At 39.2% G+C, this 16,131-nt stretch overlaps 1 protein-coding gene across 1 annotated transcript; it reads left to right on the top strand.

Moving 5' to 3' along the window:
* The first annotated feature begins 7,708 nt into the window (after positions 1-7,708).
* On the top strand, positions 7,709-13,799 carry LOC106098344 (bifunctional protein GlmU). Its single transcript, XM_013272204.3, has 3 exons — positions 7,709-7,864; positions 12,764-12,955; positions 13,047-13,799. Exons 1-3 carry the CDS (start codon positions 7,862-7,864, stop codon positions 13,305-13,307), a joined length of 456 nt encoding a protein of 151 aa, XP_013127658.1. The 5' UTR covers positions 7,709-7,861; the 3' UTR covers positions 13,308-13,799.
* The last annotated feature ends 2,332 nt before the right edge of the window (positions 13,800-16,131 follow it).

Below are 16,131 nucleotides of genomic sequence, written 5' to 3'. Positions count from 1 at the left end.
ACATTTTCCAGCGCCATCCAGTGAGCCAGATTGGAGCTTTGCCGGGCCTATTCTGGCCCCCAGGGCTTATGTTTGAAACCCCATTCCTTATAACATCATAGACTTGAAAAACAAAGTTAAATTTAAAAAAAAATTCTGTGGAGCAAGATTTTCTTCTTCTATGACAAACTATGAGCATCATAAATCATACTTTGAACAGTAATACCAGTTTCATGATGTATGATGTAGAGGAACAGAAACCAGCTTTTCTACCCTGGATGTGTCTTTCGTTTTTCTGATATTTTACCAAAAAAAATTTAAATAGTGTTTTTTTGGCAAACTTTAAAGGTTTATATCATCATGTAGGGACACTTAGCTGCTCAAAACAAGTTGTAGCATATGAAAGGTCTCCTTTTATCTACATTTGTCTTCTAGCCACGATTCTGTATGTGTTACAGTCATTTTCTAACACTCAGAAATTTGGAGCCCTAGGTGATTGTCTGACAATATTTACTGTGAATTAAAAAGGGGCCATATTTACATTTAACCAACTCTACAGCTTCAGCGTCTGTAAGAAGGAACAAATAGTAGTATAAAGATTAAACCTTGCATGGCTTCTTTATATGTGCTAATGATATTGTACAGCTGATTTAAGGCTGTTCGTGTGGGAACGTTTCTCAGACTTGACTCATTTCATAAGGAATGATCCAGCAGCTCACATAAGACCATAAAAACATTAGTTTCAAATAATGCCTGGGAAAAATCGCATTCACATCAAATAAAATCAACCCTGTTAACAGTTCAAAAGTCCTCATGTTTGAGACTGTCCACACTTAAAAATATTGATGTTTTGAAAAAAAAAATACATCACAAAGTCAAATGATCTCTGTGGTCTAATGTTTAAATTGATACTGGTTTAACTTTCCGAGTCTGTGTGCGTGTGTGTGTGTGTGTGTTTGGATGTTTTTGTCTGAGCTCCCGTTCTGCAGCATGTTGGAATGACATGTATGAACATGTCTGAGCTGCAGGCAGCTGTGTGTGTCAGGTACCACTTGGGAAATGTGTGTATGTGTGAAGTAATTACAGCCACTGTGCAGCACAGTGTGCTACTGACTGTGTGTGTGTGTGTGTGTGTGTGTGTTAGCATGACTGAACAGCATCTGCAGACATATGTAAGTCCTTAGATATACGTGCATGTGTGAGTATGTGTGTCTCTTCGTGTATTTTAGTGTATGCACTGGGGTCTGTTTTTTATTCTTATAGCCTAATATTAAAAAACTTAGCACAAAGAGCGTCAACATCTGTTCAGACTATCAGTTCAGACAAAAAAAAAAAATAGATAGAAATGATCTTAAAGAAGGCTGAATACCAGCACAAGCAGAAATATTCTCTCTACTAATGCTGAATTTAACATTTCCATCTATCTGCGTTTAAGAGAAACATAAATATATCTAACATAAACATAATATATCTGGGTACTTACTAAATGATCCAATCAGGCTGTAGCTGTGATCCACACAGCGAGCAAACACCAGACCTCCCCCACAGCCCCTGCAAGCTGACACACCAGCTGATTCAGGGAAGCTGGAGAGAGAAAGTAACCTGCCACGAGATAACTTTTGTTTAAAAAAAAGCATGATTTGGATGATGATGTTTTAAATCACACACCAGCAAAGATATGGAGTCACAAACAGGATTCAGGAAGTCAAAAATAGGCAAAGTGTTTGAGATGATTTCTGCCTTTATTCTTTATTTCTTTCCTGCCAAACTTCCTCCATCTTAATGCTTCATTACTTTGCTTTTAACACACTGATGGTAAAATTCAGGTTCTTGTGAGTTGCCTTCCAGCTTCATTTTGCTTGAATAGATATTCTGAAGGTTTAAGGTTGTTAAACTTTGCTTGTTGCCTGGTTGGGAAGTTAAACACATCAATAAATGGTATGCATCTTTCCATATCCCAGTGCAGCCCTCAACGTATTTGACTGCTGATGTGCAGTAATATGAGTCATTTATTGTACGTCTCACCTTCAGCACTCTTTTATGCAAGATGGCGACCTCTCTGACTCTGTGATAGGGTGACAGCAGAGCAGCGTTTGACCTTGAAAATATTGGATTGCTCCTTTTAATTAGAGAATTGGGATGCGATGTGACATCATGGTAAAAAGTTAACGACTGAGGACGAACTGTGCCAGTACGAGCTGAATTAACAAGAAGCAGCAGGGGGGACCAAGTGTGGCCAAAAGCTCTAATGAGCTCGTTGAATAAACTCCAACATCATTAAGGGCTTCTGCGTGTGTGTGTGTGTGTGTGTGTGTGTGTGTGTGTGTGTGTGTGTGTGTGTGTGTGTGTGTGTGTTTGGAGGGGAAATATGTTTCTCTGACCTTTGGAGCTTCACACATGTTCTGGCTTGGTATGATGGCAAAATGCGAAATAGTATAAAAAAGAAATGAACTTTCTTTCTGTGGGATCACAGAAAGAAACTGTCCTGTTTTCTCATGACTGTCAGCGGCTTGTACATTGTTGAGACTCTTCAAAGAGTTCTGAAAATGTGACAGCAGCTGAATTTTAACCTGATGGTTTTTACCATAATGTTGTGTTTCTGTTGATTTATTTTGTAATCTATGGTCTCTTTACACTGAGGTGACTTTTACTTCCTGTCTTGGTTGATGGTCTCGCCCTGATCACCTGTGCTGTGCCACCACCAGCCTGAAGTGGGCTTCATGCTTACTTTAACTCCATTAAATCGGCACTGTTGATATGTCATAATTGCAAACTCTTCTGAAACACTATGGTGTTCTTGATTGATGACACGGATAGTAATGGGCCTGATAAGTTTGACACAGAATGGATCAAAATTAAGTTAGACATGTGTACACTGCGTTGCAGACTCTGCATAAACCCAGAAGTCCAAATTAAACTTTAGATTGATCATAATTTACAAAATAAACATCATTTATTTCCAATAAGACCTAACCTAAAATTGTCAGGAAAGGGTTGACTGAGGTCGTTATAGAGTTATATCCCCCTGCTGTCATTGGACAGAATGAAGCTTTAAGGCACTTTTGCATTGGCTTCATTTTTCCTGATTCAGAATTATGTTCAACTTGTATACTTCCAATGGTCAAAGCAAATGACTGCTCATCCTTGAGCCTGGTTCTGTTGGAGAAAACGTCCTGTTAAAAGGGAGTTTCTTATTCCCACTGTCTCCAAGTGATCCTCATAGGGGACCATCTCATTTTTGATGTTGTCTCTCTTATATATAATAATAGTGAGATAATAATAGAGAGTGCCTTGAGATGATGCTTTTTTGAACTGTTGCTGAATGTAAAATCATTTTATTGAACTGAATCAGGTTTACAATCGATGGAATGACAGTATGATGGTATCTGGACTGAAGCACTGCACAAAACATGTTTATGATATTATGATGAACAGAGTTGTACCTTCATTAGTAGGCTGAGCTGCAGCAAGGGCTGCTGGGAGTTTGACAGGTCTATGGTGTTTGTGTGTGTGTGTGTGTGTGTGGTGGGCAAGGTGGTTAAGGCTGAGGCAGCAGGGGCTGCTGGGAGCTGCTGGTGCAGTGGAACGATGCCTGAGCCGCCAGTAGCGCTCCTCCACTGCTTCTGCATCGGACACAAGCTGACCCCCACCCCCAACACACACCCTCGTTACACACACACCCTCTACACACACACACAGGCCCGGCCAGCCGTGCCTTTGTCTGCCGTGTCCACATGCATCTGTCATGCATGGCAGCGTTGGCAGTGACAGTCTGCCATTGTTGCCCTAAACCTCCTCCATTCACCCCCTCCTTCAGCAGGAGACGCAGCCACAGTTTGGGGTAATTGCTGGTCCTAATTAGTTCACACACACGGACACACACACACACACACACACACTCCTGTAAACACACACATATTTGCCAAAAATACTGATTTAATGCCCAAATCCTATTAAAAGGAAGCCTCGGCAAAACAATGAAAAGTTGAGTTTTGTGAAGCTCCATTGTTGCTCTCTAAAGAGAAGGTTTATCTCTTAATTCTGCGTCTAGGAGTGCAGTTGTGAAAAGCACAAACAGCCACCGAACCAGCAGCTGTGCAGTTTTGCTCCAAAGAGGGCAGTGCATGATTCAAATAAACAAAGCAGCAGTTTGAAGGAATTTTTGCTGATCTATTGTGAAGAAATACCAACACTGTTTTTGTTTTAACAATAAAACCCAGTTTATCAGATGTTTGCAGTTTGGTTCACTAGTGCAGTTTAAAACTTTGTTCTCAAAGCTGATAAAAAGGCCTGATGGGTTTAGCTACACATATACTGCTGGGTAGCTTCAGCTATAATACCACAACATCCTGCATTTGTCAGTTTATATGATAAAATCTGCAAAATAGGAAGTAAAGCTTTGATATAAGTGGTATCTATCTATCTATCTATCTATCTATCTATCTATCTATCTATCTATCTATCTATTCTGTGAAGCTACCTTTGACTGATTTTGCATCATATGCTGAACAAGTGAATAAAGTAAAGAGGAGAAATGACTCCACAGATTGTCCTGCTCTGACCTCATACTCATTATGTTGCTCTGTATGCTGCAGGTTGTTGCCATGGACGCTGTAACCTGATAGTAATCACGCCCTCGCAGGGGGAATTTACATGTGAGCACCTCTACTTGAAATAATCGCCCGAGCGTGGCCTCATTGGCTCCCAGGGGTCCCGACACAGCCCTGATTTAATCTGCTCATTATTACACGGAAAATTTAGACAAAATACATCCGTGGATTTATCCCCGTGATTTGCATTCTCCCCCCTTTTATTGAAAAATACACGGTTCGTGTGTTTGTAATCTCGTAATCACTGTGTGCCGTTTGAGACCTAGAAAATCATTGTGGAGGTATTTCAGTTGTTAAAGTTTGATCAGCTCTGGTCATCCCTGCTCAAATATTAATAAAAGTGTTTTTCACTTGAACTTGTCTTCTGTTGCTCTTTTGCTCCCTTTGTCGCTTTTTAATAAAAATAAACAGGATCTGAGCCCCCCCCCCCAGGTTCCTCTTTTTGACTCATTTCCACTAAATCAGATCCATAACACATTCAGCTGAGTCTCAAAGATCTTTTTTCAGTTCGAGCTCATATCCTTTCTTTGGGTCGCTCCTTGTTTGCCCCTCGTCTCTCTGACAATGTGCCCCGTTTTGTCTGGCTGTAATTTTTGAAAGGCAACACTTCAACTCCTAAAGTCTGGCTTTCATTGACAGCCTGTGAATAAAGCAGATCCTGGTGTCACGGGCTTGGAGGTTTTCTGTGTATTTGATTTTTGGTGAAGGTCTTTGTGTTTGTGTTTGTGTTTTCTTGTTACTTCCGCTACGAGGTTGTGTTTTTTGCAGTGTTGCTTGCGTGTTGCTCTGTCTGTAAACATGATAGAACTGTTTTGAATAAATGGGGTGTAGAGCGGGGTCACGGTAACAGTCCATGAACATTTGCCTTACATTCACCATCTTCAAGGTCAACTTTGACTTTGATTTATTGGTAGAAAACTGGCAAAAAGCTTTATAACTCAGAAAGTGTGCTGTGCTGTGTGCTAAACAAAGTACATATGTACTATATCCACATAAATATAAATGTTGTTGTAGTGTGTAAAGTCACGAGTTCTATTTCTTGAGTATTTGATTCCTATTTTATTTTACTTCAAAGTCTATCCTAGTCACAGTCTCTTGGTTCCTGTTTAACTTTATTATTGTTCACATGATAATAAGGTTTTGTGCGTTTCCCTCGCCCACCGCTCCACACGCTGTCCTTCTGTGTTCCCTGTGTCTTTGGTTGGTCATTTCCTCTTTTACGTAGGAAGTTTTCACTTATGTCTTGATTTGGGTTTTGCGTCCTCCTTCTCTGATTGTCTTCACTTAAGATGATTACGTGTACCCATCTGTGTCAACGGTGTTAATTTGTGGGCTGTGTATAGTCTTGTCCTCCTTTTGTTAAGGAATATGTCCTCTAGTTGGCTTCCTGTACTTATTGAATATACTCTTTCATACAAATTCAGTTTTTTCGGGCAGATCTGGTCACCGTGAGTATAAGACACAACTTGCCTAGCACGACCAAATACAGGTACAGAATCAAAACTATCATCAGTTTGCACATTTTATCATTTTGTGCTCCAGCAAACAGTCAATCAGGACACACACTTTAAAATAAAACTGCATAGAGCCTAATAGGATCACTGAGGATTAAACTCTGATCTCATTTTTCTTTAAAAAATCTGTCACCAGTTTAAATTCCCCAGCAGCATCCTGCATCCAGTCTGTTGTAGAAGACAGCTCAGTTAGCAGCTGTAGTTACACCTACACTGAGTATTGTCCTGAGCATCTCCACACATGCCGCTTTTATAAAGAAAAACAATATTTATGTGTGTCTTTTCAGTGCAAAGAGTTAAAGGTATCCAGATTATCCTGTGTGTGCAGCTATGTGGGAGTCTCTGTGGAGTCATTTCACAAACTCCAGCGCCATCTAGAGGTACAAACGAAAAAGTTCCACATTGAAGATTTCTAAATAGAGAGTTCGGGGCATGCTCGGGTTTTAATTGCAGGAGAACAGAACTGTGTATGAATGGAAAAATAATAAAGCAAATAAGGGATTTTAAAAAACATACTTAAAGCAGATCACACTGCATGATGATAAAAAATATATATACTGACACATGACGTGTACAATATTCCTGTTTTATTTTTTAATTAATTTATTTTTTTTGGTCTGATCAAGATGTATACATAGCCATGACTCTGACAGGTGTATTAATGTGGACAGGCTGATAATGAGACAGTGGAAAAATAAAAACAGAGTCAGAGTCATTACAGAAATATGGATGTGGATTTTATTTTATTTTATTTTATTTTATTTTATTTTATTTTATTTTATTTTATTTATTTATTTTAAACCTAATGGTTTTGTTTATTACAATTACACAGAGACGATGATGTTCTTCTGGTCTGCGTTTTAATTATTGAAGTTATTCTGCATATGCATGTTTATCAGGATGGGTAACGCTGGATTTTGTTTCTCCATCAAGAAAATGACATTATTAGTGCTGGGATTTTTCAGTTCAGTGAAAAACACATTTATTTAACACATTTATTAGACCACCTGTCATTAAAAGACAGCTATACAAATATTTTACAGATCTGTCAAAAACATGTTTAAAACAAACACTCCCCACCAAAAAACAAAGTATTATTTATTAGGTAAATGAAAAATTGAAATTATGTTTTATACCCAAATTTGAGGGTAAATGTTTAAATGTAATCTGGCATCTTAATGTGATAATGTGTTTTATTTTTTTCTGCGTGTTTGTAAAATAGTAAATTTGAAAATCCATAGATAACAAAGATATCTATATTTGAGCATTAAAAATGCAATTTCGATTGCAGAGCTTTTGTATACTGGTGAATTAAGCATTAGAGAAATATAAAATCTTTTTTGGTACTTACCAATACTTTTTACAATTTAAATACAACTTAGGAAAGTTTTGGCATATACCTCGTCATAAACTCGTTAAGCATTGTATATCTTATATCTTATATTTTGAGTTCAGAATTTGAGTTTCTCTTTTATTATGTGCATTCATTTGTCTGTTTATTTGTGTTCTTTTAGCTCTCATTTCATTTTCATCATCATCATTTTCACCATGCAGAGCTTCATATTCTCCAGCAGGTGGCGGTCAAAGACAAGAAAAGTAAAACCCTAACTCCACACTCAGCAGGAAGTGAGACGTTTGGAAGGGTTCTCTGGCTGCTGAGCATGCTCAGTTCAGTCCACAGCGTAACAGGCCTGCGTATGTGTGGCTTTAAATGTTTACCTGAACTTTAGTCTCTCAGGATCCTCAGCGCAGTGCAGAATGGTAAGTTTCTTCTACTTCATCACCTTTGGTTCCTTTTAAAGCTGCATTTACATGTGCATTTCTTTAAATGTCCCAGACAGGTTTGTTTCTGTCTTCCTCCAAAAATATAAAGTTAAAAACATAAAATTACACCAGCTCCTTATTTTGTAAAAGAAAAGATACTCGTGTTATTTTGTGGCTCACACAGCAGCTACAGACACTCAGCTCGGCCTAAAAACTTCTCATGACCCTCTGATGAGCTCTGCCAGCCACAGTCATAGTCCTAAGGTATAAAAACCAGACCCTGTTGGTCTTTTTTTTTTTTATTTTTTTATCAAGGTATTTGATGATATTTATAACCTGGCTTTATGACTGCTGACTCTCCTATGGTTGTTTGGTACTCCTAGAAAAATATGAGTTCAGTCAAGACCACTGTAGTCAAAAGATTTTCTTTCTACCTGCATGAATGGAGATGCTGGGATGGCGGTGTGTTGCAAAGCGGCTTGCAAAATTGCAGCAAATGTGAGTGCGTCGCTCAACATTGTCACCATTTCATCAAATTAATGTATATAAAGGATCATACTCACTATAATTTGCCTTGAGGCAATTATTGTTTTGATTTGGTGCTATATAAATACAATTTAAGTAAGTATTAGTACATTATTATAAAAGTCATTTCATTTGTTTTTATTGTGTTGTTATTTTAATCATTTTATAACATTTATTAAAAATTGCTTTAAATTGTTCTAAAAGAGACAGCTGTTCAGCTGTAAATTTGACTACAGGTAGAATTAGCTTTTTGCTTTTGTTTCTGTGAATGGAAGAAGTTTCCTCGTTTCTGTGAGGTTTTCCTCTCCTGTGACAGAATCAGTTGGTCAGCACGCTGCTGGGCCCAGTTCTGCTTTGGTGCCTTCTGAGAACTAAAGTTTTAAAACCAAATATTAACTAACAGAAGTTAGAGTAATGTGTGTGAGAGGAAAATCACATCCTGTGAATCACTGGTATGTTTCTTACCCCTGTCATAGATGTCACACCGCTCACATTAGTGATTCAAAATTTAGGACCAGCAACTTGAAACCAAGGATTGAAACCATGAAATATTAAGTCTGTGATATTAGTCTAGGCTCCAAACTGTCTTGTACAGGGTGTGTGGGGTTTTTTTTTTTAACTGCTTACCACATGTAAAGATCCTGTCATTGATCTCTGCTGTAAAACCACATATAAAGTTATGCCAAAGCTACCGACTTTACATCAAAATGGAAGAAGCCACCGTGACGTCAGTCGTTGGTTTGTGAGCCAGAGGTGACTGAAGTAATGTGAGATGGTTGAGTGTTAAATTATCAGCTACACCCATGCTAAATTACCGTTAGGTAAGTTATCAGCTTTGTTTGTGCAACACACATGTTAATAGGTTGTGAGTAATAAAAACTAGAATGTCAGACAGTTTCATTAAATGTGTTTTAAAAAGGCACAAAAACAACAAACATGGAGGAAAAGTCCAGTTCGGTGACACTATTAGTAAGATAGGTGTACTTTAAGCCTTACCATTATTCAAATAAAAATAAATAAATAAATTTCCAGTAAAAAAATTATGAAGGAGACTATTCATAGAGGCCAAAGTAGAATTTATATCAGGCTGTAAACATGTTTATTGCTACTGTAATGTTGGACATTTAAACATGGGATGCTGGGATTGGCTCAGTTTTGGAGCATCATGTAGAAATTAGAATTTTCAGTAAAAAAAACAAAACATTTTGTTAAGAATCAAAAGATAGAAAAAACAAGAGTGAAAAGGTCATTCAGAGAAATACACGTAACAGTCTGGAAACAGTTTATTAGATTGTTTTTAATCTGGAGATTTGTGTTCAGGGACAGGAAACACGGGCAAGCCAAGACCATAGTTTGAACACCACATTGTAATTTATTTTTACATTTACAGTCATAGCAGGATTTCTATACTTCTCTCAGGGTGGAATTATCTCAGTTTTTACTCTGTTATTTATTCTGAAACAACTGGGGTTAAATCTCTTTGTGTGTGTGTGTGTGTGTGTGTGTGTGTGTGTGTGTGTGTGTGTGTGTGTGTGTGTGGAGATACTGGACTCTGAGAAAAAATGTTACGAGTTATCTGAATATTTAGTGTTTTCTTTCTGGGGTAAACGGATCACCGGATCAACAATAAACCAAAATATCTTTAACAACATATCACATCTCACATCATTGTTTCTTTTCTTTTTTTTTTCAAAATGTATTTACGCTCGAGAAAGTCAAGTTTATTTATAAAGCACAAAAAAACAGATAAAGTGCTGCACAAATATATGGGGAAATGTTATTACTAATAAGTCAGCCATTGTTTACTTAAGATAAAATATGTAATTAATACGTTTCAGCACACGCCTGATTAAAAGCCAACAGATGTGTAATAGTCGATATCTGTAAAGTCCGATACAGCAACTCCCTGCTGGACTTTAACCTTTTATCAACCACCAGGTTACCATTGAACTGGGTAGGGTTTTTGTAAGGTTCAAATCTAACCCATTCTAGCCATGCCCTTAACTTACCAAAGCCTTAAGCATTATTCTGATTGATGAGTTATTAAAAAAAAAAAAACTCCCATAAAGATGTTGTGAAGGAGGAAACCATCCACAGAGGCCAAAGTAGAATTTTATAGCATGCTGTAAACGTGTTTATGTCTACTGTAAAGTTGGATATTTTAACGTGGGAGTTTGTGGGGCTTGACTCAGCTTTAGAGCATCAAGTGGACGATGATGCTCCAAAACTTCATGAAAAAAAAGTTTAATTAAAATTTAAAAGCAGAAAATAAGTGGAAACGTGATTCACATGTATACATTTAACAATCTAATGACAGTTCATGAGAACGTTTTCCTTCCCCTGAAAGAGACGCCACAGAGACACTGAGACAACAAAGGATAGCTTTAGGAAAAGAACTGCATTAAAAAGAACCATACATATACCTGACATTTTACTGACGATTTGGGGTTTTTTTTAATCGCATATTAGTTTCTAAGTGATGTTCTGTTTTCATGAATGTACATGTGCCCAGATGCCCCCCAAAATCCATCACTTTGATAAATCTGAAAGATAAATTGCTGATTTTGTCAGGTAATATGTCAGATAGTGTAAACACTAAAAGGAGGTCACTGAATATTAGATTTTTTTTATGTAAAGATATGAAATGATAGGTATAAAATGCTAAGATGATAATAATAATAATAATAATGATAATAGCTTTATTTATATAGCACTTTTCAAAACACAGTTACAAAATGCTTCACAGTTCAAATAAAAGCCACACACTGAAGATAAATGTACATGTTTAAACATACAAACACATAAATACACACATAATCAGCCATAGCGACAGACGTTTATTCCAACATACACACATACATGCACAGATGGTTTTAAACTATGGCAACAAATGAAGGGAACAGATTAAGGAAACGCTATAAAAAAGAGTTTTCAGCATTCACTTAAAACAAATAACAGAGTCGGCCGACCTGATTGACTGAGGAAGGCTGTTCCACAGTTTGGGTGCTAAAACCTCAAAAGCACAGATCACCTCTGGTTTTAAAATCATAGCGAGGGACAGTTAGAAGGCCCTGGTTAGATGACTGCATGGATAAGATGTTAGAAGCTCAAGTAAATAAGCAGCTAAATATGTCAATAACAGAATTTCACAGTAGACTCTGAATTTCACTGGAAGCCAGTGAAGGGATGCAAGGATAGATGTAATATGACACCACCAGCTAGTGTTCATTAGCTCCATTGCTGCTGCTCTCCAAACTAATTGGATTTTTGGAAGACTGAGAGTTGCACATGAAAAGTGAATTGCAATAATCAAGATGGGAGAAAATTAAAGTGTTTGCTAAAAGTTTAAGATGACTTACTGACATTAAAAGTTTGATTTTCCCAATATTTCCCAGATGAAGGAAACAAGACCGGGTAACCTTTGAGATATGATTTTAAAAATTCAGGTGCTGATCAAAAGTGATACCAAGGTATATTATTGACGAGGGGGCCGTTGTACTGACTACCTTCCTTAGAGAAACTGTCTGGGCTGAGCACTAGAACCTCAGGTCTACAGGAACTGAGATGGAGGAAATTAGAATACATCCAATTAATAATGATGATATACATTGATTAATATGAATTCTGAAATATCTGTTTGATAAGTATGAAGAAAACCATTTGAGAGCAGTGCCAGTGATGCCAACCCAGTTTTGTAGTCCGCTAATAAGAGTAGCATGATAAATGTTGAAAAGGCTAAAAGTAAATACTATAAAGCTAAAGTCTAAAGCTGCTGTCACTCCACACTTAAATACTGACATTTCAGCTGACTGACTGGCTTCAACATTTTACAGCAGCTTGTCATGAAACTGGAGTTTCTCCTGTTCTTAAAACAAAATCAGATCCGACCTTCTGTTAAAGTTCGAGACGGCTGCTTGTTCGCTGTCTGGCTCGTCAACATGTCGGGTAAATAAATGTAAAGTAATGTGATGTGTGCTCCACCTCCTCTGGCTGTTTTCTTAAAAAAGGCTCTTTGTAAAGCTGCTCCATTAATGTTGGCTGCACGTGACGCCCTCTTTCACCCCCGCAGAGGTCAGAGGTCAGCCTGGTGTTTGGATAAGCCCACTGATCCTGTTAAAGATCTGAATGGACCACACACACACTCACTCACACACACACAGACCAAAAAACGATATTTGTGTCCGCTCTGGAATAACGCACATTTCTGTTGCTTTTTTTTTAATGAATTTCTTATTTATTTATTTAAAGTCTGGGTTTGATTTGTAGAACATAAATAAAACAGGACATGAGATAAATAATAAATTAATTCTCCTTTTTTTTTAAATGAAAGAAGATGAAAACCACAGAAATAATTCTGTCTTTATCTCCCAGAGTTCAGCGGGAGCAGGATCGGCCCTCCGGGTCCATGCGATCAGGGTCCGCCCGGGTCAGGAGCTGCTGGGAACTCTGCAGGCTTTCGTGGAGGAGAAGCGTCTCCGAGCACCGTTCATAGTCACGTGTGTCGGCAGCCTCACCAAGGCGACGCTGCGGCTGGCGAACGCCACGGCAACAAAAACAAACGAGGTAGTTGAACCAGCCTGTTGTTGGGTTGTATTTATAGAGCTCTGAGACACGTGGGCTCGTCATGATGTCAGCTTTTAAACTTTTCCTTCAGGTGGTGCACCTCAGTGGGCACTTTGAGATCGTCTCCCTGGTGGGCACTCTCAACCCAGACGCCCACGTCCACATCAGCCTGTCAGACTTCGAGGGTAAGACAGTGGGAGGTCACGTGCTGGGAGATCTGGAGGTGTTCACCACAGCTGAAGTGGTCATTGGTGAAGCGGTAGACCTGGAGTTCACCAGAGAGATGGACGAGGAAACGGGTTTCCCCGAGCTCGTGGTTCAACCACGACCACAGACCAACCAGTCAGCCTGAATGAAAAGTACAGGAATCGTTCATCTTTACGTTTAATATCTAGTCTGTGAATCCGAGAGAATAATTTAAAACTTGTCAGCAATAATTGAGCAGCAGCATTTACACCTGCAGGACAGTTAGCTAACAGAACATCGATCAGCTCCACACAACAATCGTCCCTCAAGAATCTGCCTGTACCCAACAGATGACACATCGGACTTATATCTGGTGCTCTTATGTAAATCCCCAAATTGATTCTGTTGAACAGAATCAACTTTTTTGAATGTACTTACCTGGTTGATTGAGCATACATCGAGACGGGTCTTACGTAGGCTTTTTATTGTCCACAAAGCAAAACTGTGGGACTGGTGAAGCTTCATTATGAGCTATCCTTAAAGCTAACTCTGAGATTAACACTGTGCTGAGAAACTCAGTCAATGCTTCATGTTGAACTAGAAGAAAGTGACATTAACTAAACTTTCTTCCAAATCTAGCAGAAATAATCCCAATAAATACTGACTGTTAAATTACTGCAAAGACACAATGAGATGACTTTGTTGAAAGAGCACCATTAAAGGCTTAAATCCTGAAGAAAGCTTGAAAGGAATTTTTGCGTTGTATATATCATTTAAGGTATTTTTGCAGGTTTTCATCTCATTTTGCTGGAGTTGATGATGCACATAAAAACAAGGTTAAAAGTTGATGTAAGTTAGACGAGTTTAAAGTTGTTTTTTTGCACAGAGATGAACGCGGACTGACGGCTGAAGGGATCATTTGTAAAATACTCAGCAGGCATTTCAAAATTGTTTGTTTTGTGCTCAAATAATAAAAAATGCAAACCATAGCAGTTTGGTCGACGTCAGGCCAGAGGAGCGATCATTTCTCCTGAGCACGCTTGTGCTCTGCAGGTCTTTGCAATAGCTGCGCCGCTTCCAGGAGAAAGAGGCGGGGCACATTAAAGTCGAGCTACAAAGGGTCCCCGCTGCAGCTTTGTGCTTTTGTTTGTCCGCGCCGACGCAGCATGGTGGCCAAAAAAGCGTTGGTGGTCTGCCCCAGTGCCCCGCCCCCAAGGGGGCAGGGGGCCGTTTAACACATCCAACTAAAGCAGCTTCGTTTTCCTTCCTGACAAATGAGAAGGCGATGCAGGCGTGCAAAGCAGATGTTCTGGATTTAAAATATCACTTTTTGATCTCCATCCGTTCTTTCTTTGCTTTAAATCACATCTTAATGTGGCAGAGGTGATTAAACATCACCAGCGTTGTTTTACCCGCTCTCACGTACCCTCGCTGTATGTCCACACACAGAAATGTTGCTGTTCTTCTTTATAATGTCACCGACTAACAAGTTTAGAAGTAAGAGTTGTTGTTTATTAATGTTTGTGTCTGGCATCCTGCTGTGAGGCACCAATTACTTTCTACTGTGAGTCTCTCGCTTGACCGAGAGATGGCTTTAATCTGTGCGCAGCTTCAGAGTTCAGGTTGCTGTGTTTGTGCCCACACTGCGGCTCCATGTGTCCCCATGCTGACCTTTTAAAAACACACAAACACGAGCATTTCAATACTGTTATTTTATGAATTAATAGTATTGAATGGGTTGCACCTGTAGAGCTTGAGTGAAGTCAATGTAAAAGGTGCAACAATCCCTATACATATATAACTATTCACTAGGAGGGGGTGTTGAAGATACATGGAACGGCCAGCAGGATAGGCTGCTCTGTTTGAACTGTGGTTGGTTCCTTATCTGAGCTCCAGCTGTGGAGAAGACAGAAGTCTGATTATTGGAAGAAGTTCGTCAACTGAAGTGAAGTCAAGTGTTAAACACAGTCCAAACTGTCCACTGTGGCCTCTGTCTGTGCTTCCCGAACTTTGTGGTAAACTGTTGCATCACTGTCAGCACGCAGTTTGCAATTTGTTTCTATAGTGTCTGCATTGGCAGAATTCCCACACAAACCTCTCTCTCTTTGATACACAAATTGACATCAGCATGGGAATATAAATCCCACTTTAGGCTTTCAGGGAATTTGGGGAATGCTGCCAGATTTTAATCTACTGATTTATTTTTTGATGACTTTTGTTTTTAGACCTTGTGTCTGGGCAGTATTCCACCTAAAGTTTACAGAATGTGTTCAGATGATTGCTGTTTAGAATTTCAGTTTTAAAGATCGCCTGGCTTAACATGATGCACGATCATTTTGTAAAAGCAAACATGTTTGGTAGCTGGTGGAAAGAAGTGACTGGTAGTAAAACTATCTTAGGTAACTAGGTACACACACACACCTCGCTCTACTCAGGTGAATCTCCTTGTGCAGATGAAAGCCAATGCAGATGATAGTATCTGCTCTCTTTTTCTCATTAGAGGATTCTCCTCCCTGTTGCCTTTTGTCCCTCTACTTGTGTTATCCATCAGTAATGAGCCCAATAAAAACAGGCGACTCTGGTGTTGTTAAGCCGCCCCCTCTTCGCCTCATTTCTAACGAGACCAACCCTGGTCATTTGTAAGTCGGCTGAAAAACAGACTCCCGTTTGGGGAAACAAGAGAAGCCGTGGTGGCGGTCGCGGGCCTATGGCACAAGCAGACATCCCCCTCCCCGGGAAGCTGGTGCTGATCAGCCGGCTTTCGGCTTTTATGTGGCAGCCAAAGATCTTCCAGGCTAATGACACGCAGCTCTGTTTGAATGTCACAGCATGAGGCGGAGGCCTGGACAAATCCCACACACAGATCAAAACATCCGAGCTGCTGCTGTCACCGCTGAGGGAAGCTGACACAAGTTGCTGGTGTGTTTCTAATGTACAAATGTTTTGCTGTTTTTCATATTTTTGTGGCTCAGAAAGTCAAAAACAATGTA

This window comes from Oreochromis niloticus, linkage group LG15 (assembly GCF_001858045.2).
Source record: "Oreochromis niloticus isolate F11D_XX linkage group LG15, O_niloticus_UMD_NMBU, whole genome shotgun sequence".
Classification (NCBI taxonomy): Eukaryota; Metazoa; Chordata; class Actinopteri; order Cichliformes; family Cichlidae; genus Oreochromis; species Oreochromis niloticus.
The sequence above is the reverse complement of the archived record's forward strand: the minus strand, read 5'-3'. Positions and strand labels throughout refer to the sequence as shown.